General features: G+C 39.8%; 1 protein-coding gene across 4 annotated transcripts in view; it reads left to right on the plus strand.

The window, feature by feature from the left end:
- Positions 1-25,328, plus strand: part of CEBPZ (CCAAT enhancer binding protein zeta) — a 27,821-nt gene continuing 2,493 nt past the window's right edge. Inside the window, exons 1-14 of one of the 4 annotated variants that reach the window (XM_036334835.1) lie at positions 2-203; positions 2,209-3,707; positions 12,910-13,141; positions 13,716-13,899; positions 15,548-15,636; positions 17,047-17,100; positions 17,806-17,908; positions 18,017-18,085; positions 19,289-19,355; positions 21,644-21,744; positions 22,429-22,486; positions 22,756-22,949; positions 23,242-23,331; positions 23,555-24,664. In XM_036334835.1, the coding sequence (XP_036190728.1) occupies positions 51-203; positions 2,209-3,707; positions 12,910-13,141; positions 13,716-13,899; positions 15,548-15,636; positions 17,047-17,100; positions 17,806-17,908; positions 18,017-18,085; positions 19,289-19,355; positions 21,644-21,744; positions 22,429-22,486; positions 22,756-22,949; positions 23,242-23,331; positions 23,555-23,730 (3,069 nt within the window). In that variant the 5' untranslated portion in view covers positions 2-50 and the 3' untranslated portion in view covers positions 23,731-24,664. Of the gene's footprint in view, positions 204-2,208; positions 3,708-12,909; positions 13,142-13,715; positions 13,900-15,547; positions 15,637-17,046; positions 17,101-17,805; positions 17,909-18,016; positions 18,086-19,288; positions 19,356-21,643; positions 21,745-22,241; positions 22,309-22,428; positions 22,487-22,755; positions 22,950-23,241; positions 23,332-23,554; positions 24,665-25,328 lie in introns of those variants that run through there. The other 3 variants (XM_036334833.1, XR_004971880.1, XM_036334834.1) reach the window with 3 other exon arrangements.

The following is a 25,328-nucleotide window of genomic DNA, read 5'->3' on the forward strand; positions in this document are numbered from 1 at the left end:
CGGACCAACCGGAAGGAACCTGGTCACGGGTCGCGCGTGCTTTGCTCACCATGGCGGCCGCCAAGAAACCTTTGGAGTTCCATGCCCAGCGGCCCTGGGTTCCTGACGGGAGGATAGAAGATTCAGACGAGGACGACGAGGAGGATAATGAAGCCGAGAATGGGTTCTCCATGGAGGAGGTGTTACGGCTTGGAGGCACCAAGGTAATGGCCTGGAACCCCCGGAGGAGGGGATCTGGGCGCGGGGAGTGGTCCCGCGCGTGGCCCCGGAGCTGTGGAGCGGGAGGGCGTCCCGGACCCGGTTCCCAGCTTCGGAAAGTGCTCTGGGCGCTTCCGGCACCACTTCTTTTCCGCTGCTCTTTACAAGATAAACTCGAATTGAGCGTTTTTATGCCGTCGCCTCAGAATGTAGGCGACCCTCTCACTTTACTGACGGAATATAACGGCGCTGCATCGGGTCGGGAGGCTGACTTTCCGGTCCTGACCTCGCGGCCTCCGTGTTGTGAGCTCCCGAGGTGGTGGAGTTCCGGGTCCTCACCGAGTCCGGGCACAGGCTCACTGCGCACTCAGGAGCCCTGCGCCTTCTGGGAACTCACACCCTGACTCTGGGAAAGGGACAGTGCCCAAGCTTTTGAATACACAGCATGGAGAAAAGTGCTACGGAGCACAGTGAGACAGGGAAGGGAGGCATGCACAGTGAGAGAGGGCGTCGGGCAACCCGTCGCTGCTCTGTACGAGCGAAAACCTGAAAGGAGGAAAGCACTGAGCCACGCTTTATGAATAACGAAAATGTCAGTGTGGCTGAGGCAGAGCGCAGTAAGAAATGGGGAGAGGAGTAAGAAATGAGGTCAGAGAGGGAAGAGGGTGGGCTTTTACCCGGAGTTGGACGAAACCATTGGACGGTTTGGCTTATTTTTTGTTAAATGTTGTTTCGAGACTAGAATTGGGGTGAGGAGTTGGAATAGAGGAGGAGAAAGGCACCTTTCCGGAGCAGATTCACCCTTTGCTTTGTGCTTTGCTCTGTGCTCGAGTTGTATTTGGTTTTTAAGTGTGTAATAGATGCACGTGCTACAGAAAGGTTAGTTCTGTTTTTTAAGGAAGGGATTCATGGTGAAGTCTTTTTTCCCACTTCTAGCTCCAGTCATGCAATTTACCTTCCAGGAAGCAATATTTTTGTAATTCTTTTTTGTATCTTCCAAGGAAATAGATATGCATGTACATTATTTTTTCCATAAAAGGCACTGCGTTATAGCTATATGTAATATTTTGTATCCGTTTTTTCTTACTACCTATGAGATCCTTCCATATCAGAATGTAAAGTTCTGTGTCATTGCTTTAATGCCTGCATAAATTATTGTGTCTGTTTTAATTTTCTATCAGTTTTTGTGGATACTTACATTGTCAGTATTTTGCTATTTTAATGCTTCAGTATGTAACCATGAATACCTATTTCCATATTTGTAAGTGTACGTGTCATCAAAATTTGTGGAAACAGAACTGCTGGGTCAAAGGATGTGTGCTTCGATGGATTTTGATCGAAGGTGGCAAATTGCCCTTCTTAGGTTGTGCCAGTTTACACTCCCATCAGCCATGTAGGAAAGTGACCCCCTCCCCCTCTTTCCCTAACAACACCTGTCATGTTTTTATCTTTGCTCTGACAGATTAAAAAATGGATACATTATTGTGGTTTTGATTTTGAATTTCTCTTAATGTTAGTGAGGTTGAGCATCTTTTTATATTTTAAAAATACACTCTTCTCATCCCCCATGAACTGTTTGTTTATATCCTTTGCATGTATTTCTATTGGGTTGTTACTTCCATAACTGCTGTGCAGCAACTTTTATATTAATCATTAATCCCAGTTGCTGTGATATGAGTTGCCAGTGTTTTATCCAGTTTACTATTTGTCTTTTGTGTATGAGAGAACGATAAACTTACCCATTCGTTTCTTTATGGGCCCTAATTTGAAAAGGTTTTCCCTACTCTGGAAATTTTTTTTAATTATGTTGTGTGTTTTTTCTATTATTTTTTGTTTCTATTTTTTACATTTAAATCTTTAATCTGTCAAGTATTTACTTTGGTGTAGGTTGAGAGCCCAGGCAATACCATGACACTTTGATTTCAAAGATACAGGTTCACATTAACTTTTGAAATTTTAACTAAACTGTTGGATTTATAATTTATTTTTTAACTTTATGTTTTTATGCAGCAAGATTACCTTATGCTGGCTGCTTTGGATGAGAATGAGGAAGTTGTGGATGGAGGCAAAAAAGGAGCAATTGATGACCTTCAGCAAGGTGAATTGGAAGCATTTATTCAAAATCTGAGCTTGGCCAAGTATGCAAAATCTTTCATAATTGCAGAAGATGAACCGCCCAACGAAGAAGATGCCAACAAAAAAGCAAGAGTGTCTAAATTAGATAATAAAAAGCAAAATGCAGCAGAAAATGAAAGGACATCAGTCAGTAAGGTGAAAAATAAGAAGAGACCAGAACAACATTCTGATGAGAACAATAGTCCTGTACCAAAAATAAAGAAAGATAAACAACAGGACATCTTTGAATTTGTTGAGAGACCGGCATTGTTACTGAAGTCTGGAGGCAAATGGTATGATCTGGAGTATAGCAATGAATATTCTTTGGAACCCCAGCCTCGGGATGTTGTGTCTAAGTACAAAACTTTGGCTCAGAAGTTGTATGAGCATGAAATTAATTTATTCAAAAATAAAACAAATAATCAAAAGGGCGCCTCTTCTACCTGGATGAAGGCAATTGTGTCATCAGGGACCCTAGGAGACAGGATGGCAGCTATGATTCTTCTTATTCAGGATGATGCTGTTCACACACTCCAGTTTGTAGAAACTCTGGTAAACCTTGTGAAAAAGAAGGGCAGCAAACAGCAGTGCCTCATAGCTTTGGATACTTTCAAAGAATTACTCATTACAGACCTTTTGCCAGACAGTCGGAAACTGCGGATTTTCAGCCAGCATCCTTTCAACAAACTGGAACAGTTGTCCAGTGGCAACAGGGACTCAAGAGACCGAAGGCTGATCTTATGGTATTTTGAACACCAGCTGAAACACTTGGTGGCTGAATTTGTGCAGGTCTTAGAAACTTTAAGTCATGATTCCTTAGTAGCCACCAAAACTCGAGCCCTTTCGGTGGCTCATGAGCTTCTTTGTAACAAACCTGAGGAAGAAAAAGCTCTTCTTGTGCAGGTGGTAAACAAACTGGGAGATCCTCAGAACAGAATAGCCACAAAAGCTTCCCATCTGTTAGAGACATTGCTTTGTAAACACCCCAATATGAAAGGCGTTGTGTGTGGTGAAGTTGAAAGGCTGCTGTTTCGCTCAAATATCAGCTCCAAAGCACAATATTATGCAATTTGCTTTTTAAATCAAATGGTCCTCTCCCATGAAGAAAGTGAACTGGCTAACAAATTAATAACTCTTTATTTTTGTTTTTTTCGGTCTTGTATCAAGAAAAAAGATATTGAATCAAAAATGCTTAGTGCCCTTTTAACAGGAGTGAACAGGGCCTACCCTTATGCCCAAACTGGTGATGACAAAGTGAGGGAGCAAGTTGACACGCTGTTTAAAGTGTTACACGTTGTGAATTTTAATACCAGTGTGCAAGCTTTAATGTTGCTTTTCCAAGTAATGAATTCTCAGCAGACAATATCGAATCGATATTATGCAGCATTATACAGGTAAGTACATACTCTGCCAATCTGTGAATGTGAGGAATAGGTAATCTCACAGTACACGAAGTGCCCCTCTTGGGGGCAAGAGAAAGACTTACAGAACTGGATTTTAGGGCCCCCTCAGCAACTCCCTACTCACTAACTTGTAGTAAGTTCATCTTTGTTTTCCTGTTGGACAACTATGTTACATGCTTTGAAAAGATGGTTTATTATTTTTTATTTTGAAAAGTTGTTAAAATACCGAAAAATACATACACAAAGCATCTAATACATACCACCTAGTACTTCAAATTTCACATTTTTCTGTATTTGTTTTCAATCTTTTGGGATATTAAAGAGATAGAACTACAAATGCAAGTTTCCCTCCCAGAGTCCCCCACCTGACCTTCAGTGTGGCTTATGCCCTCTATTTCTTTATTCTGTCAGCCATTTAGTAATTCATTCAACAAGAATTTAGTTCCAACTATTTGCTGGGTACTGTTCCAAGTGCTTAGGATATAGCATAGTGAACAAAATTCTCTCCGCTAGAGGTGCTTACATTTATATTGGGGAAGTCAGGTGGTAAGAAAATTTGTTAAGTTGTGGGGGCGGGGGCGGGGGGATGACAGTGGTTACAGTTTGGAATTTTTTTTAATAGATTAAGATTTTTGTTTACCAGACTTTGTAATTGACCTGCAATGTACCCATTGAGGGATGATTTTTGCTTAAAGTTTTACCAAGAGTATTACATATGTCTCCTTTTTTTCCTACCCTTGACAATCCCCTGGCTTCCCCTACCCCCCAGTGTCTTATGTCCATTGGTTATGCTTATATGCATGCATACAAGTCCTTCGGTTGATCTCTTACACCCCCCCTCCCACCCCTCAATCCTCCCCCGTCTTCCCGCTGTAGTTTGACAGTCTGTTCGAGGCTGCTCTGCCTCTGTATCTATTTTTGTTCATAAGTTTATAATGGTATTTATTATCCATAAATGAGTGAGATCATTTGGTATTTTTCCTTCATTGACTGGCTTATTTCACTTAGCATAATGCTCTCCAGTTCCATCCATGCTGTTGCAAATGGTAAGAGTTCCTTCTTTTTTACAGCAGCATAGTATTCCATTGTGTAGATGTACCACGGTTTTCTAATCCATTCATCTACTGATGGGCACTTAGGCTGTTTCCAGATCTTAGCTATGGTGAATTGTGCTGCTATGAACATATGGGTGCATATATCCTTTCTGATTGGTGTGTCTGTTTTCTTGGGATATAGTCCTAGAAGTGGGATCATGGGGTCAAAGGGAAGTTCATTTTTAGTTTTTTGAGGAAACTCCATACTGTCTTCCATAGTGGCTGCGCCAGTCTGCATTCCCACCAGCAGTGCACGAGTGCTCCTTTTTCTCCACATCCTCTCCAGCACTTGTCTTTTGTTGATTTGTTGATGATAGCCATTCTGACAGGTGTGAGATGGTACCTCGTTGTTTTGATTTGCATCTCTCGGATGATTAGTGACTTTGAGCATGTTTTCATATGTCTCTTGGCTTTCTGAATGTCCTCTTTTGAAAGGTGTCTATTTAGATCCTTTGCCCATTTTTTGATTGGATTGTTTATCTTCCTTTGTTAAGTTGTATGAGTTCCCTATAAATGTTGGAGATTAAACCCTTATCAGTGATAACATTGGCAAATATGTTCTCCCATGCAGTGGGCTTTCTTGTTGTTTTGTTGATGGTTTCTTTTGCTGTGCACAAGCTTTTTATTTTGATGTACTCCCATTTGTTTATTTTCTCTTTAGTTTCCACTGCCTTAGGAGCTGTATCAGTGAAGAAATTGTTTTGGCATATGTCTGAGATTTTGTTGCCTTTGGATTCTTCTAGTATTTTTATGGTTGTACATTTAAGTCCTTTATCCATTTTGAGTTTATTTTTGTGTATGGTGTAAGTTGGTGGTCTGGTTTCATTTTTTTGCATGTATCTGTCCAATTTTCCTAACACCATTTATTGAAGAGACTATCTTGGCTCCATTGTATGTTCTTGCCTCCTTTGTCAAATATTAATTGAGTATATTGGTTCGGGTCGATTTCTGGGCTCTCTGTTCTATTCCATTGATCTATATGAGGGATGATCTTTTAAACAGTGTGGAAATACTTTGCAACTGTTTGAGTATACCAAAATGTTTTGCATTTCCTTCTAATTCATTTTTATAATTTCACAATTGTACATCTTATGAGGAATGAAATGTATTGGTTAACTCTTGGACATAAGCCACGCTGTCTGGATTTGAGTTCCAGTCATTAGTTTGCTGTGTAGCTTTGGACAAATTATTTTATCCTCATTATAACCTATTGGTAAACATGATTGGTAAAAATGGTCCTATTTTACTGTGCCACAGTTTGTCTATAAAATGCCGCGAGAAACCTGCCTCATAGCATTGTTATGAAGATTATGAAACTTTCCCAAGGTTACACAGCTAGAACATGACAAAGCTGGGACTTTGGTAAGATTAGTGAGTTAATGTATGTTATCCCTTGTGATCTTCATGTGTATATATTAAGCACTTAACAGAGCCTGACATCGAGTAAGTTTTTATTTCTGTTACTAGTGGGGGAAAGTATTAGTGGGGGAAAGTTAACGGAAGTACTAGAATAAGAAGCAATGGTTTCACACGAGCATATCTGGAGGACTGTATTAATTCTGGGTCCTATGTCTGGAGGTTTAGATCAGTTGGAGCATCTCTAGGGTTCAACAACTAGAATAAAGAGAGAATTTAAAACTTATATGAGATGGTAGTTGAGAATCTTATAGAAGAGAGACTTTGGGGAGAGAAGACACATAATAGCTTTATAGGGTCAAGTATTTGAAAGGCTGTCATTTGAAATATAATTAGATTATTTTGTTTTGGAGGGGTTTTTTGCCCACTTGATTGAGGTTTGAGTAACAAATAGAATTGTACATATATGTATAAAGTGTAAAATGTGATAATTTCGTATACATATACATCGTAATGATTAATCAAGTTAATTAACACATCTATCACCTCACATAGAAACTTGATGAGAGTAGATGAGAATGCTTAAGAACTACTCTCAGCAAGTTTCAAGTGTATAATACAGTATTATTATCTACTAAAGGCTCAGTGCATGAATTTGTGCACCAGTGGGGTCTCTCAGGCTGGCCTGTGCCTCTCACAGTCTGGGACCCCTAGGGGGAATGTCGGACTGCTGGTTTTGGCCCCATCTCTGTGGAGTCTGACATCCCCCGAGAGATGTAGTGCACAAAGCAGCAGGTGGCCAGGGAGGAGCCCATGCCACTCCATTCATCCCGGCCCCACTGCACCTGCCACCACCGCTCAATAAGCTGGTGGAGCAGTGCTCCTGCTGTGGTCAGTGAGCATCTGCCCCCTGGTGGTTGGTGCACATCATAGTGACTGGTCATTCGGTCACTTTGGCTTTTATATATATAGACTAGAGGCCTGATGCACATAATTCATGCAAGGGGCTTCGAGGGCCAAGGCGGTGGCCCCAGCTGCCGCTCTAGCCTTCACAGCAGCAGCCCCGGAAGGACATCTGGTCTAATTAGCATATTATGCTTTTATTATTATAGACTAGAGGCCCTGTGCACAAAAATTTGTGCACTCGGGGGGGGGAGGGGAGGTCCCTCAGCCCGGCCTGTGCACTCTCGCAGTCTGGGACCCCTTGGGAGATAACGACCTGCTGGCTTAGGCCTGCTCCTGGGTGGCAGAGGGCATGCCCAATCCCTAGGTGCAGCCCCTGGTCGGGCTCAGAGCAGGGCTGATTGGGGAGTTGGGGTGCCGCCTCCTGTCATGCACAGAGCAGAGCGGATTGGGAGGTTGCGATGCCACCCCCAGTCACACTCAGGGTAGGGCCGATTGGGGTTTGGGCCACCGCCCCCTGTCACACTCAAGGCAGAGTCGATAGGGAGGTTGTGGCGCCACCCCCTGTCACGCACAGAGCAGGGCCAATCAGGGGGTTGGGGTGCTGCCCCCTGTCACGCACAGAGCAGGGCCCATCAGGGGGTTGAGGAGCTCCCCCCTGTCACTCACAGAGTAGGGCCGATAGGGGAGTTGGCACACCGCCCCCTGTCACACACAGAGCAGGGCGGATCAGGGGGTTGGGGCGCTGCCACTGTCACACTCAGGGCAGGGCCGATGGGGAGGTTATGGCTCTACCCCATCAAACACAGAGCAGGGCCTGTGAGGGCGGGTGGGTTGGGGCGCCGCCCTCTGTCACCCACAGAGCAGGGCCAATCAGGGGGTTGGGGCGCCTTCACCTGTCACGAACAGAGCAAGGCTGATAGGGAGGTTGTGGCTCTGCCCCCTGTCACACACACAGCCGCAGAGCAATCGGGGTTTGGGCGCTGCCCCCTGTCACACTGATCCCGGTGCCGGGAGGCCTCTCGGCTCTGCTGATCCCGGTGCTGGGAGGCATATTACCCTTTTACTATATAGAATAGAGGCCTGGTGCACGGGTGGGGGCCCGCTGGTTTGCCCTAAAGGGTGTCCTGGATCAGGGTGGGGGTCCCCACTGGGGTGCCTGGCCAGTCTGGGTGAGGGGCTGAGGGCTGTCTTCAGGCTGGCGGGTGACGGAAGCTCCCAACTGCTCCTTTTTTTCTTTTTTTTTTTTTATTCTGGGCCAGCTTTAGCTCTGAGGCTCCAGCTCTTAGGCCTCCGCTCCTGAAAGCAGGTATCTGGTTTGTTTCGGTTCTCGAAACTCTGTATCAACTCCAGCTCTGAGATCCCAGCTGGCTGAGGTTTTGTTTAGTGTCTATATTTGTTACAATGTTTGAAACTGCAGGCTCAGAGGCCTGCAGCAGCCGGCGGGGAACGTTGGAGTCCTCCGTCACTGAAGCAAGCAAGCCTCATGTTAGTTTCAAGCTGCCTGGCTGCCGGCCGCCATCTTGGCTGACAGTTAATTTGCATATTGCCCTGATTGGCCAATGGGAAGGGTAGCGGTCGTACGCCAATTACCATGTTTCTCTTTTATTAGTGTAGATAGTCACCATGCTGTACAGTAGATCTTCAGAACTTATAACTGAACGTTTATACCCTTTGACAACCATTCTTCCATTTCTACCCATCCTCTGTCCCTGGGAACCACCAGTGTTCTCTGCTTCTGAGTTTGATTTTTTTTTTTTTTTTTTTTTTTTTTTTAGGTTTCACGTCTAAGTGAAGTTGTACAGTAGCTGTTTTTCTCTGTTTTTCTTCACTTAGCATAATATCCTCCAGGCTCACCCATGATGTAAATAGCAAGATTTCTTTTTTTCTCATGGCTGAATAATATTCCATTGTAATTATCACATCTTTATCCATTCATCTGTTGACACTTAAGTTGCTTTCATACTTTGGCTATTGTGAAAAATGCCATAAACATGGGAGCACAGCTATCTCTTCAAGATACTGCTTTCATTTTCTTGGGCAATATACCCAGAAATGGGGTTGCTGGGTCATGTGGTAGCTCTATTTTTAATTCTTTGAGCATTTTCCATAATGACTGTCCCAATTTGTATTCCTACTAACAGTGTACAAAGGTTCCCTTTTCTCCATGTCCTCACCAAAGTGTGTTATCTCTTCTCTTTTTTATAATAGCCATCATAACAGGTGTGAGGTGGTTTTGATTGTATTTCCCTGGTGATTAGTGATGTTGAGCAACTTTTCACATACATGTTGGCAATTTGTCTTTGGAAAAATGTTTATTCAGGTCCTTTGCCCACTATCAAGATTTTTGTGGGGTTTTTTTGTGTGTTTTTTGTTTTTTTGCTATTGAATTCTATGAGGCTCCTTATGTATTTTTTATATTAACCCTTTATTAGGTTAATGGTTTACAAATATTTTCTCCCATAGGTTGCCCTTTTTTTTTTAATTAAATCTTTATTCAGATTTTTACAGTTGTTCCTCTTTTCTCCCCCCATAGCTCCCCTCCACCTGGTTCCCACCCCACCCTCTGCCCTTACTGCACCCCCCCCCATACACACTGTCCTCATCCATAGGTGTACAATTTTTATCCAGTCTCTTCCTGCATCCCCCACACCCCTTTCCCCCCCAAGAATAGTCAGTCCACTCCCTTTCTGTGCCCCTGATTCTATTATATTCACCAGTTCATTCTGTTCATCAGATTATTTATTCACTTGATTCTTAGATTCACTTGTTGATAGATGCATATTTGTTGTTCATAATTTGTATCTTTACCTTTTTCTTCTTCTTCCTCTTCTTAAAGGATACCTTTCAGCATTTCATATAATACTGGCTTGGTGGTGATGAACTCCTTCAGCTTTTCCTTATCTGTGAAGCTCTTTATCTGACCTTCTATTCTGAATAATAGCTTTGCTGGGTAGACTAATCTTGGTTGTAGGTTCTTGCTATTCATCACTTTGAATATTTCTTGCCACTCCCTTCTGGCCTGCAAAGTTTCTGTTGAAAAATCAGCTGATAGTCGTATGGGTACTCCCTTGTAGGTAACTGACTGTTTTTCTCTTGCTGCTTTTAAGATTCTCTTTGTCTTTTGCTTTTGGCATTTTAATTATGATATGTGTCTTGGTATGGTCCTCTTTGGATTCCTTTTGTTTGGGGTTCTCTGCGCTTCCTGGACTTGTAAGTCTATTTCTTTCAGCAGGTAAAGGAAGCTTTCTGTCATTATTTCTTCAAATATGTTTTCAATATCTTGCTCTCTCTCTTCTTCTGGCACCCCTATAATTCGGATGTTGGTACGCTTGAAGTTGTCCCAGAGGCTCCTTACACTGTCTTCATATTTTTGGATTCTTTTTTCTTTTTGTTTTTCCGGTTGGGTGTTTTTTGCTTCTTCGTATTTCAAATCTTTGACTTGATTTTTGCGATCCTCTGGTCTGCTGTTGGAAGTCTGTATAATATTGTTTATTTTAGTCAGTGTATGCTTAATTTCTAGTTGGTCCTTTTTCATAACCTCGAGGGTCTCACTAAATTTATCGGTGGTTTCTAGAAAATTCTTGAAAAACCTTATAACCGTGGTTTTGAACTCTATATCCAGTAGTTTGCTTTCCTCCATTTCTGTCATTTGTGACCTGTTTCTTTGTCTCCGCATTTTTTATGCTTCCCTGTGTTGATAGAGTGGCTTTCTGTGCTAGGTGTCCTATAGGGCCCAGTGGCTCAGCCTCCCCAATTACCTGAGGTGGACACTCTTGGTGCACCCCTTTGTGGGCTTTGTGCACAGTCTTGTTGTAGTTAAGCCTTGATTGTTGTAGGTATCACTGGGAGGAATTGTCCTCCAGGCCAATTGGCTGTGGGAATCAGCTCTGTCTACGGTGGGAGAACTTCTGTGCTGAAGACACCCTTATGAGGCAAGACTTGCTTCAGTGGGGCTTTGGTGCTCACTGACTCTGCCCCCTGAGTGTGTCCCTTATGGATCTGAGGAGTCGTAATCTGGATGGTCCCATTCTGACCACTGGGTACCCTGACTCTTGGATCTCTAAGGAGGTGCTAATTTAGCCTCTGCCTGAGGCTACCCAGCAGGATCTATGGAGAGATCTGCAGATTCCTCTTCTTTGTTTGGGATTTGGAGGTGCCCAGAAGAGGCCCAGCTGTGAAGCAATGCAAGCTGCTGTGGGGCCTTGGGCCTTCTTTTGGAAGTTCTGGGTCTCTCTGACTCAGCTGCAGTTTGTTAGGTAATTTTCAGATTGCAAAGGGCCAGGCCTTTCATATGCAAAAGCCTCTGCACACAGCTTGGGTGGGGCGGGGTCTCAGGAAATCAACAGGGCGGAGAAAACAACTATGGCTGATCCGAGGCCCTGCCTTAAGAGGCCCTGCGTCTCAGTGTCCCAGTAATCGCTGCAAGCACCTCAGAGAAAGCCGTCCTCGAGTTCTGCCCGCTGCCAGACAGTCCAGTTTCTCCCCGAATGAGTCTGCGTCCCCAGAGACTCGCCCAGATCTGGAGTTCAGAGCAGTCTGGAGCTTGAGACTCCCTCCCGATTGAAAAAGACAACCGCATCCTCAGTTGCCAGTCCTTTCCTCATGCGACTCCGTACCTCAGCACTTTACTTCCGTACCTCCTCTGAGTCTCAGTGTGCTTTTCTCTTTCCTTCTAGTTATAGAATTTCCACTCAGCCAGCCTTCCTGTGGTTCTGGATGATGTCCGTTTTGTCTTTTAGTTGTATTTCTGAAGTGGTTGTGTGAGGCAGCAATATCCGGTGTTTACCTGTGCCGCCATCTTGGTTTCCCATCATAGGTTGCCTTTTTATTTTGTTGATTGTTTCCTTTAGTTCCACTTACTTTGCTTTTGTTGCTTGTGGTTAGATTATTATGTGTTACTTCACATGGCAATAGTAAAATAATGGCTGGAAATTATACAGGAGCGGATTTCAGCTATAGGTAAAGAAGAGATTTTTCTGATAAAATTTTGTCCGAAATTAGATTGGGTTCCTAGTGAGAAAGTAAATAATCCACAATTACTAGATGTGTTTCATAGCCATTTGCTATGGAATGAACCATTTATTCATTCAATAAATATCAAGCACTTATTATAAATGGCAGGCACTGAGGTTACAACAATGAATATCAAGGCCCACTCCCTGTTCCATTGGACTTTGGAGGGAAAAGGAGAAAATGGTAACAGTGTGTTAAGCTATGAAGAAGATAAACATGGGACGGATAAAGAAAATAATAGAGGAACCTGATTTCGATATTATGGACATGCAGACAGTTGGGGAAGATCATTATGGGCAAAGAGAATAGCATGTATGGAAGGATGTTACACAGTTAGTATATTGGATGAAAGATTCTCTGAAGTCCTCACAATTTAATTTTCTATACATGTAATGGTCTTCACTAGAACCATGTGGAGGAGGCTGCTTTTGGTCACCCAGCTAGTAGATACAAGGATAAGAACCCAGATTTAGTCCACTGCTTTCATAGGTCAGTTTTCATTGTTTGGTCTTGGATTGGCTTTTCATGGGTGGTTCTGTATCTATGGAAAATTATACTGTTAAGTCTAGAGTATGGAGAACCATTTGGAAAAGGAGAAAAAAAAATGTCTCTTTTTTCCTGGGATTCTCCTAACCCCTACCATCCTGGTTCTTTCTGTCCTGGTCATTGACTTACATTTTACCTCTTGTCAGAAGTGATCTCTTGTTCTAAAATAAGTAGGAAAGTTATCCCTAACTAAGATGAGGTTAGTAGTTTCCTCTATGTTGCTGCTGGTTATAGAAATGTTTTATGAATAAACAGTTAATCTTGTTTTTGTTTTACAGGAAGATGTTGGATCCAGGGTTAATCACATGTTCAAAGCAAGCCATGTTTCTTAACCTTGTCTACAAATCTCTGAAAGCTGACATCGTGTTGCGTAGGGTGAAGGCTTTTGTGAAGAGGTTACTTCAAGTTACTTGTGAACAGATGCCACCATTCATATGTGGAGCTTTATATCTTGTGTCTGAGATCCTTAAAGCAAAACCAGGCTTAAGGAGTCAACTAACTGATCATCTGGTATATTTTACAACTGCTTTTTAAATTGAGTGGGTTCTGAGATAGATTGGTGTTTTTCTTCTTTGCTTCAATGACAGTAACTTTCTTAGTTGTCTGGAGCATATCAGAGTGTGAGCAGCAGTTGGGACAGACCTGAACGCAAGTTCAAGTATACAGTTTACTAGGTGGGCATATTGCTTGACTCCTTTACTCCTAATAAACCACACTACACTAAACTGCATTAATAGGAGATAATTATAGATGGTTATAGAGCTAGCAGATCTCTTTAACCTGTTTCCTCTGTTGTGAAATGAACATAACATATACCGGATAGGGTTATTTAAAACATGTCAAAAATTTGTTTGAAGGCTCAAATGTTTTTATGTAATGAAGTCCCAGAGTCTCAGGGATTGTTGGCTCAAAACTTAAGTCTATTAAATTAATAAATAAGGATAGGTTCTCCCCGCATCACTGATGGAACTTTAATGTTTCACCAGAATTGCAATAAGCGACTCTTCTTCAAAACTGTTGCACCAAAAAAATTGAATACAGACTTCCAGTTGATTGACTCAGATTCATTAAACCACTTTTTCAGGAATCTGATGATGAAGAAAATTTTATTGACATAAAAGATGATGAAGACATAGAAACATTCACTGATGCAGATAAAGAAACAGGTACAGTGAAAAAAGCTGAGACAGAAGAAACTGTGTCTGAAAATCATATAGAAACCAAAAAATCAGAGTCCGCATCTTGGGTACACTTTGATAATTTGAAAGGTGAGTTTTTTAAATATTAAATTATTCCCTTGAATTTTTAAATGAGGAAATTGGTTTCCCCTTTGATCTTACTAGAAATTAATACACAATTTTAGAAGTCCTCAGTATTGCTTTCTTAAAAATGGGAACTCTTATAACCTTATAAGACCTTAGAAGTCCATTTTTAATATAGTGGATAATTTATTAATAATACTACAGATAGTACATACACATTTTAAAGTAATTGAAATCGTAGAAATTAAAGCAAGTACCTTTTGGAGCTATGAAGATTTAGTAGGAAAACTGTGGACATGTTAGGTACACAGTATATCTCATTTTCTTTAGCTGTTAATGTCAAAGTTTATACCTTTGAACCAGTTTTAGTTTCTTAATCTTTATCTGTATATGTAAAGTTTTTTAACCTCAAACATAGAACATATATGAAGATATCAAATATGTGTATATGAAAGTTTGATTTATAAACAAGTATTTGGTTAGATATTGTGAGTTATGTGACAGTTTTGGTTCTTTTGTTTGAGCATCATATTCACCCTCTACAGTTTCTTAAAGTAATCTTTTAGGAATAAAAACTGTGAGATAGAAACAGGTTTTCCATATACATACACAAGCTAAAGTAAGTGTATTAATAGAATACTAGGGCCAAAAGAAATCTTAGAAATGTAGTCTCTTCATTTGAGGCTGTGAATTCTAGCCTTGAGGATCAAGAAATGTGCCAGATCTATTTCTTCAGACTTGTTGTGGAACTTGTGGTCCAATTATTTTCTCTCCAAATTTCAGTTTGCCTGTGAAGTATAAAAAGTTTGGTAGCCATCAGGAAAGTTTTTAAAAGAAATCCATCAGTTGTCTTAGGGCTAAACTGAGAATAACTCTTTAGAAGGATGATGAGCATGTACATTGTGAAGTAGGCAGTTTTAGTGTGTTCTGAAAATCCTTTTTTAAATTGTTTAATCCTGAGTTTCTGAAAACGTGAAGAAATGTAAAACCTGTTCCAAGTGAGAATTATTTCTGGGCATAATTAAATTACAAATATTTAGAGCACTCTAAAGTTCAAAAAGACTTTAACCTTATTTCATCTTCAGATTACTTGCCATCTTGACACTTATGACCTAGTTGACCCAGAATAGGCACCTTTTGTTTTTATTTGAAAAAGGGAGAAGTTTTGGAGGGCACCTTTTAGTAGTTGGGATAAACATGCTGCCTGATTTATGCAATAGCACATGCTAGCTTGAGTACCAAGATAGATTCTTTTTTTTTTTTTTTTTTTTTTAAATATATTTTATTGATTTTTTACAGAGAGGAAGGGAGAGAGATAGAGAGTTAGAAACATTGATGAGAGAGAAACATCGATCAGCTGCCTCCTGCACATCTCCTACTGGGGATATGCCCGCAACCCAGGTACATGCCCTTGACCGGAATCGAACCTGGGACCTTTCAGTCCGCAGGCCGATGCTCTATCCACTGAGCCAAACCGGTTTCAGCCCAAGATAGATTCTTGAAGGGTCTTTGAGTTTTTAATATAAGTAGGATGCCTGGCTAATCAACAATGTTGGAAATTATATCTGTTGGTAACAACATTAATAATGGTGGCTTTAGTGATATCTTAGGCTAGGAATAAAGCATTTGAGAAATACTCTTTTTTGGTTCTCAGGTGGCAAACAATTAAACACATATGATCCATTCAGTAGAAACCCTTTGTTCTGTGGAGCTGAAAATACAAGTTTTTGGGAACTCAAAAAGGTAAAATAATTTCAATTTGTCTTTCAAGTCACTTGTGCTATATATTTGTTCTCATGGATTTAACACCTTGGAAGTTTCCATTTTTCTTGCAAATAGTAAATATAGGAGTTGTTATTTAGACATGAGTTAATTGTCATAAGGAAGCAATCTGAAGTATGTCACACAGCTGTAATGCTTTTTAATACATAGTTCTTTTGTCTCTGATAAACATTAATTTTCCATATTTACACCCTCTGCATTCACATATAGAAAATCTTAAATAATTTGCATGCAAAATAAGGATGTGGTACCTGGCTATAAATAAGTTTTGCTTTTTTGTAGGTAGATTATTGCATGTAACAGCTCTGTAGTTAAATTTTGCTTTTTGCATTAGATACCCCTGAAAAGTTTTGTGATGAAAGTACTTTTTGCAAATAAAGTTACTTTTTAAATGTGTAAGAGTACCTCATATTTTTAATAATCTGTGATTTCTCGTGTAAAGCAAATAAGTGTCTTCCTATATAGTGATTCTGAAAATGTGGGCACAGACTCCTGTGGGTCCCTAATCCCTTTTCAAGCAAGTCTGCAAGGTCACAACTATTTTCATACTGATACCAGGACATTTTTACCTTTGTCACTATGTTGACAGTGGCACTGATGGTGTAAAAGAAATGATGGCTAAAACTGTTGGTTACTTAACACAGTAAAGACAGTAGCATGAAGCTACACTCACATCTGTTAGATTCTTTACTGCCACATACCTGCACGTTTTTAAAAAGCCAGTATCATGTAAGAATGACAAAGCAAAAAAAAACGTTGATTTTATTATCTTGACCCTACAGTCCATTTGTTTTTAATGTTCTGTGTTCATACCTAAGTATGAAACTTGTCTCATCTCCCAAGGACAAGAGTCTGGGTATCTGGGAGACTTTGTCTTAAGCATGAAGAAAATCCACAGTTATGTAAAAGCCTATTAATAAATCCTCCTTTTCCCAACTATATATCTGTCTGAGGTGAGATTTTCTTCATAGACCTCAACTACAGTAACATGAAATATGGAAGTAGATGTGAGAATCCATTGCATTAGCTAGTTTGCAAAACTGTAAAATAATGCTACCCTTCTCACTAATATTTATTCTTAAAAATAATTTTCATAAGATACATTATTGTAATAGGTTTATGTTTACTTTAAACTATAAATAAATGCTTAAAATGTTTCTGTTGTAATTTCTAGTAAAGTAACAATAGGTATATATCCCACTTATATTAAGGAAGCTCTTAAGGTATTTGATTTTTAAGTATATTAAGCAGCCCTGAGACCAAAATTGAGAACCACTCTTCTAATGTATTACCTTTTTTACTTCTTTGGGTTTTCTTAAATAATCTGTAATTGTAGTAAGAGTTGACCTCATTCACATTTTTTCTTTTTAGTTATCTGAACATTTTCATCCCTCTGTGGCTCTATTTGCAAAAACTATCCTTCAGGTAAGTCTAAAATATTGAAAAGACATGATATAAGGAAAAAAATAAGTAATCTAGTTTTAGATGATAAGTTGGCCATGCAGTATTTTCTCCACCAGATAAATTCAAACACATTTGTCTGCTGTTGTAAAGGAGCAATGACTTAATACAGAACAGTGGTTAAGTCTTCCTACTCTGAGATGAATGGAAATACAGGATTTTAGAAAACCACAGTCATTTATTACATTCTAGAGAAAGATTGCCCTCTCCTTTCCTATTTGTCACTTAAGGGTTAGGTTTCTGGTTAATGACCTGCAGTATTAATATGACTTACCTATTCATATAATCAGCAATGCATCATAGAGATTGTAATAGTCTGTGTTTAATGTGCATGTTCCCTGGCCAGGTGGTTCAGTTGGTTGGAACATTGTCTCATACACTGAAAGGTTGTGGGTTCGATTCCAGTCAGGGCAAGTACAGGAGGCAACTGATAAATGTTTCTCATATTGATGTTTCTCTGTCTCTCAAAATCAGTGAAAACATCCTCAGGTGAGGATTAAGAAAACAAAAAATGTGCATGGAGAAACATTTGAAATCATTTATTGCAGATTTTTACCTTCTACATATTGTAATAGATGCTTATATTTTCCTCTTTTTTGTTATCTGGATATATATATATGTATATATATAAAATGTAAGTTAAGTTCTGAAATTCCCCCCACCTTTCAGGGAAATTATATTCAGTATTCAGGGGACCCACTGCAGGATTTCACACTGATGAGATTCTTGGATCGATTTGTATACCGAAATCCAAAGCCACATAAAGGCAAAGGTATGCTTCTATTTGATGAATTATTCAGTTTTTACTTTTGATATTTAATAAATATGAGCACATAACTACCTAGGTTTTACGTTATACCATCTTGATTTTACATTTCAGAAAACACAGATAGTGTTGTGATGCAACCAAGAAGAAAACACTTTATAAAGGATATTCGTAGTCTTGCTGGTAAGTATTTATAAAATACTTTTTAATAATTTATAAAAGCCTGAACAGTTGAAACTTATATGATAGTACAAGTCAATAACGAATAAATTGTGTTATTCTTTGCTCCACTTTATCAGAATAAAACCTAAGAACCAGAGACATTATCCATCTTTTGTTCCCAAGAAGGTATAGGCATTCTTAAGTCTACTGTGTCTTGGCCTTTTATTTTTTAACTTTATTACACAAAATTTCAAACATATCCAAAGTAAATAAATAAATAATATGATCAACTCCCCAGCCCCCAAAGACCATCATCCACCTTTAAGAATTATCAATATTTTTACATTTTGGTATCATCTGTAGCTTTATCAGTGTTACCCCCATATATATATAAATAATTATTATCTTTTACAGTTCAGATCACCTTAAGTCTCTAATATGGGCTAGCAGAAAACCCCACACAGAGTTCTGTCATAGAGCATCATGTTAACTTAGTGGATCCATCTTAGGATCTGATTCTTTGTTTTTCTATTCAGAGTTGTCATTTGTTTGCATACCAGATCCCAACTCCTTTTTGTCCAAAGGCTAAGGTAGAAAAATACACCTAATAAATCATTTCCAACTGACTTATCTCAGAGGTCCAGAGGTATGAAAAGACTTGCCCAAACTTAATAGGGTTAGAATTAGAAGCCTAATTCCCTTTAATTTAAGAGGAGTCATAAATTTTTATTCTGAAGAGGGAAAACTAACATCCTTGTAGTTCCTTAATCTTTCTAGTTTTCCTCAGTGTTAAGTAAAATCATGGAGAATTCTATGTTTGTCTTTGCTTCCTATTCCCAGAATGGCAGGCATTGTCATTTTTCTGAGATGAAAATGGCAAGTTTAAAGAGATTATTGAAAGAACTCTGAGTTTTTATGTCTCTTGAAATTCAGACCTGAGATGCAATTTGAGGACAAGGAGAGACCCTGTCCTTTCACTGTGATGTACTATGGGCTAAGTACTGCCAACTTTTCATTCTAGCTGGTCATCAGTTTCAAATGTTGGGTCCCCTCCACACAGACTTTTCCAGAGATTGTTTTTTGCACTCTAGGATCCCTTTTGCCCACCTTCCTTAACATTTTGAGACATTATGATTGTGGGTCTGCTGTATTTAGTCTTAAGAGTTTAAATAACATAAAAAGGATTACTTTAATAAATTAAAATTTTTAACTGAATTTTTCTAGTGAACAGTAAGGAGTTCCTTGCAAAAGAAGAAAGCCAAATACCAGTGGATGAAGTGTTTTTTTATAGGTAATATACTTAATATAGTTTCATTTGGGGAACTTAAATTTAAATGTTTAGATTTCGTAAAATGCTTTGTTAACATAGGCCAACCTTGGAAATATCGAAGGTCATTATATGCATACTAGAGGCCCGGTGCATGGATTTGTGGGGTCCCTCAGCCTGGCATGGGCCCTCTCGCAATCAGGGACTCCTTGGGGGATGTAGCAGTGCTCGAAGCGGCAGGTGGTCAAGGAGGAGCCCAAGCCAGGGCTGGGTGCTGCACCACTGCTGTTCATCCTGGCCCCACTGCACCTGCCACTGCCACTGCTCAGTAGCACTGCTGCAGAGGCTGGAGAGGTTTCCACTGCTGCAGCTGTGTTAGCCAGCCCTTAGCCCGGCTTCTGGCTGAGCAGTACTGTGGGAGCGCACTGACCACCAGGGGCAGCTCCTGTGTTGAGTGTCTGCCCCCTGGTGGTCAGTTTGCATCATAGCAACCGGTCCTAACAGTTGCTTAGGCTTTTACACATACACACTCACACGCACACGCACACGCACACGCGCGCGCCTTGCAGTAGTAAAGGAACTATTATCTGGTTGGATAATTCAGCTTGATTTGATTTGTTTTTTAAAAACATTTTATGTAAAGAATTTTGAGCATATGACCCCATCTGCAAAATGCTAAGTTTTGCTGTACCTCATGATGACAATAGGTCTAACTGATAAAATATTGTGAATAGAGGTCAGCCACATCCTATCTAATAAAAGAGAAACATGGTAATTAGCCGTACCTCTGCTACCCTTCCCATTGGCTAATCAGGGCGATATGCAAATTAACTGCCAGCCAAGATGGCGGCCGGCAGCCAGGCAGCTTGAAGCAAACATGAGGCTTGCTTGCTTAAGTGATGGAGGAAACAAACATTCCCCGCCTGCTGCTGCCGGCCTCTGAGCTTGCAGTTTGAAACATTATTACAAATATAGAAGCTAAACAAAACCCCAGAAACCTGCTTTCAGCCAGCCGGGATCTCAGAGCTGGAGTTGAAACAGTGTTTCGATTATAGAACGCAAACAAACCAGATACCTGCTTTCAGCAGCCGAAGCCTCAGAGCTGGAGCCAAAGCTAAAGCTGGCCCAGAATAAAAAAAAAAAAAAGAATAAAAGGAACGGTTGGGAGCTTCAGTCACCCTCCAGTCTGAAAACAGCCCTCAGCCCCTCACCCAGACTGGCCAGGCACCCCACTGGGGACCCCCACCCTGAAGGGTGTGTGACCAGCTGCAAACAGCCATCATCCCCTCACCCAGACTGTCCAGGCACCCCAATGGGGACCCCCACCCTGATCCAGGACACCCTTCAGGGCAAACCAGCCGGCCCCCACCCATGCACCAGGCCTCTATCCTATATAGTAAAAGGGTAATATGCCTCCCAGCACCGGGATCAGCGTGACAGGGGGCAGCGCCCAAACCCCCTGATTGCCCTGTGGCTCTGTGTGTGACGGGGCGGTGCCCCAACTCCCCTATCGGCCCTACTCTGTGAGTGACGGGGGAGCTCCCCAACCCCCTAATGGGCCCTGCTCTATGTGTGACAGGGTATGGAGCCCCAACCCCCCTGATTGGCCCTGCCCTGTGCGTGACAGGGGGTGGCACCGCAATCTCCCCATCGACCCTGCCTTGAGTGTGATGGGGCGGCGCCCCAACCCCCCAATCGGCCCTACCCTGAGCGTGACTGGGGGTGGCATCACAACCTCCCGATCTGCCCTGCTCTGTGCATGACAGGGGGAGGCGCCCCAACTCCCCAATCGGCCCTGCTCTGAGCCCAAGCAGGGTCTGCACCTAGGAATTGCGCCTGCCCTCTGCCACCTGAAAGCAGGCCTAAACCAGCAGGTCGTTATCTCCCGAGGGGTCCCAGACTGCGAGAGGGCACAGGCCGGGCTGAGGGACCCTCCCTCCTCCCCCCCCCAAGTGCACACATTTTTGTGCACCGGGCCTCTAGTTTATTATAATATTCTAATACTTTTATTATTAAGGTTGACCCTGAAACAACTTTTTACATATGCCATTCAATTAAGATGCGTTGAGGTGTTTCTATGAAGAACTTAATCTAAATATTTGTAATTTATACTTCACATTTTGGAGGTTTCCAATTGTTTTTGTAAAATTCAAAACTTTTTTCTATAATAAATACAAATTTTAGTCATTTATGTCCAACTGAGTTAACAGCCTTTACACTTGTTTTGGTGACTGGCCCATAGGTACTTTGATTATAATAAAGTGGGCCCCTTTAGTAAAATTATTAAAGATATAATATTAATTTTATTTTAGGTATTATAAAAAAGTTGCTGTTGTTAAAGAGAAACAAAAACGGGATGCAGATGAAGAAAGTATAGAAGATGTGGATGATGAGGAATTTGAAAAGATGATTGGTAATTTGTTAAGTAATTTATTACTATTTACTTATATTACCATGGAGTATTAGTCGTAGAAGTGATCTTAGTTTAAAAAATTTATTTAACTAAGAATACCATGCAAATCACAATGGAGGATTAAAACATTTTGGGGAGATATGGTAATTCACCCACATTTGCTGCAGAAAAATATGTGATTGTTCTTTGACAATTTGTGGAGGAAAAAAAGTATATTTACCTGAACATACTCATTCTTAAGGCCAAATCTATAGAAGAGAACCCATTTTTACTGTTGTTAACCTCCTTGCATTATTGGTAGCAACAGTCTGCTACTTAATCTATTTTATCTTCATACTCCATAGAGCTAGAAAATTTTAAGTAAAATTTAGACTGAAACAGGAAACATGGGAAATTAGAAGGGCTTACATTGAGTTCACTTAAATAGTTCTAATAGAGTAAAAAGGACAGTAGTTGCTAAATATTTATTTGATATTTACCTTTTTATAAAACTGTAGAAAGAAGCTGAAATTAACTGGAACCCATTTTAGTTGAGGAATTTAAGTAAGGCCAGAATATTCACAGGTTTGTTTTGGTTTTTGTCATAAACAGAAAAATCATGACTGTTAATTGATTCAGAAATAGGACATGTCGACTTTGTTGTTCTTTGTTATATCTCACACTTTATATGTTGTTATCTGGCAGATACATTTGAAGATGATAACTGTTTCACCTCTGGAAAGGATGATCTTGATTTTGCTGGGTAAAATACATTTCTTCAATATTTTTTTAACTGTTTTCTCAGCATTTCCCAATGGTCCCTCAGAACAGTAGAGGTATTAATAAACTTGGGAAATGGATCCAGTGCTTTCATTCTGGACCTTTTATAATGCATATTAATATATTAAATAAAGGCTCCAAGCCTTCTGTAATTCTCCTTTAAGCCTGTTAATAGCCTAATACCTCTGGTAGGCACCAAGCCATGTTTTAGAAAACCGTCCTTTTACATTACAAGTTGTTGTTTTTCTTCAGCAATATGAAAAAGAAAACAAAAGGAGCGAAGGGTGAGCCAGAAGATGAAGATTCAGAAGATAGTGATGATGACTTTGATAACTTAGATGATGATGAAGTTTCTTTAGGAAGTATGAATGAAGAATTTACTGAAATTGATGAAGATGGAGGAACATTCATGGATGTGTTGGATGATGAGAGTGAGGGCAGTCAAGGTAAGCATTTTAAAAATTGAAGACAGAAACAAACTAGATCTTCCTTTCTTCCTCAGCATATCTGTGATATACCTGTTGAGCTGTTGTGTTGCTTCCTTTTTAAAATTTTATTTTTTCCAACACGATTTATCCCTCTTCCACCGCCCCCCCCAAATCACCAGTTGCTCTTTTTAATGTTAAAATACCTAGTAATTAGTGTTTTCTAAAAGGTAATAAATATTTATCATTTAGCATAACCCTATAGCAGTCCTATTGCTTTTAAATTACTTAATGGCACATTTTTTGGTAACAGACCTTAATGATGAAGTCAGCTCCAAAGTCAATTCTAATAAAAGCAAGAGGAAAAGTGCAAATGATTTTGACTTTGCTGAATCATTTCAAGGTAAGAAAATGTATTTAATCCCTTTGAAACCTAAGCAGTGTGCAAATGAAAGTTATTATTCATTATTCTTTTGGGAAATTAACTTTTCTAAATTGCTGGTTAGTACAATTTGTTGTTATAATGGATAGTAACAGTTTTATGTGAAAATTGTTATTTCCCACATACAGCTTTAATTATTTTTTTTCTTCCTGAATTCTTTCCTCTTACATCTAAATATCTCTAGATCATTTCTGTTTAAACCATTCAATTATATGTAAGCCCTGGTTTTCCATAGATACCTTTTGCTTTTTCTCAACTAAATCTTATTCTTTGCCATTTGACCCTTCTGAAAATCCATGCTCTTTATTAATTTTATTTTCCTTTTTTGAGATCTGCCATCTTGCTGCCATGTCAAAATAATTCTAACCTCACAAATATCTTATATAAAACAGAGGAATTCTTTCAAGTATATCATAACGTTATTTTAAAGTAGCACTTGTACTAATAAAAGAAAAAAGTACTATTATCAGGTGACAGCCTTAAGTTTTTGATAAAAATATAGACAGCAATTATACAATAAATATTTTATCCTATAATTCTGTGGATAAGTACACAGTGCCCTGGCTGGTGTGGCTCAGTTGGTTGCACCAAAAGGTTGCCATTTTGATTTCTGGTCAGGGCCGGCTCGATGCCTGGTAGGAGGCAGCTGATTGATGTTTTACTCTCTCATCCATATTTCTCTCCCTTTCACTTCCTCTTGCTCTAAAGGTCAACTAAAAATCTTAAAAAAGAAAACACAGACTTGTGCTTTTTTTCATGCTTTGCCTCTCTAGCTTCTGCTTACTAGTACTGATGAATAAAAATAGATTTGCAAAGTTAAAAACACTTGACAATATTTTATTAAAATTAAGAAATACTTAAAACTTTGACATTAAATATTTTGACAATAAGTATAAAAAGTAGTAAAAACTATATATTGGTAGTAGTCTCAGATTTTTTATGCCTACAAAATTTCTATCAGCTCTTTCAAATACTGCTAACAATCAGTCCTGTTAATTAGCTTGGTTTACCTGGTACATATTTAAATTTTAATATCTTCCACACTTTGTTTTCAACTGAGTGCTGTAAGGTCACGTGTTAATAGTAGCAAATGCTCAAATACAAGGCAAAGTTTTCCTCAAAATCATCTCACAGGAAATAAATGTTGCTTTAAAACAAGTCCTACTGAGCCTGTCATTAAAAAAATACTCTCTCAGTAACCTTATTTATATTTTTAAAATATATTTTATTGATTTTTTTACAGAGAGGAAGGGAGAGGGATAGAGAGAAACATGCATGAGAGAGAAACATCGATCAGCCTCCTGCACATCCCCTACTTGGGGATGTGCCCAAAACCAAGGAACATGATCAGTTGCCTACTGCACACCCCCTACTGGGGATGTGCCCACAACCAAGGTACATGCCCTTGACCAGAATCGAACCTGGGGCCCTTCAGTCCGCAGGCCGACGCTCTATCCACTGAGCCAAACTGGTCAGGGCTAGTAACCTTCTTTTTTTAATGATCAGTACTGTTCTCAGAAGACAATAGTCTGAGACAATCTAAAATCTTAATAGTTTTGGATGCCGATTAAAGTGTACATAGTAGAATTGATTAAAACAAAACAAGAAGCAAAGGAATTTCAGACTTATTAATTGATCCTGAGGGCTCTACCTTAATTTACAAATGTTGGATATTCTTAAGGATAATCAAACCTTGCAGCAGATGTGTTTACTAATTGAAGTTATAGCTCTGTACCTATAAGATGAATGATAAACAAAACTTTCCTAATCCTATGCTAATGAGCATTTTAGCCTAAGATAAAATATTCAATATTAGTATTGTGAACAATTCTTAAATAATATAACATACATTTCACTTTGATAAAAATTAAGATGAAATGCTCTAGAAACTACTTTATCAAAAGTGGCTCTGGTATATTCACATAAAGACTTGTACACAATTGTTCATAGTGGCATTA

Source organism: Myotis myotis, unplaced genomic scaffold, assembly GCF_014108235.1.
Source record: "Myotis myotis isolate mMyoMyo1 unplaced genomic scaffold, mMyoMyo1.p scaffold_m19_p_14, whole genome shotgun sequence".
NCBI lineage: Eukaryota > Metazoa > Chordata > Mammalia > Chiroptera > Vespertilionidae > Myotis > Myotis myotis.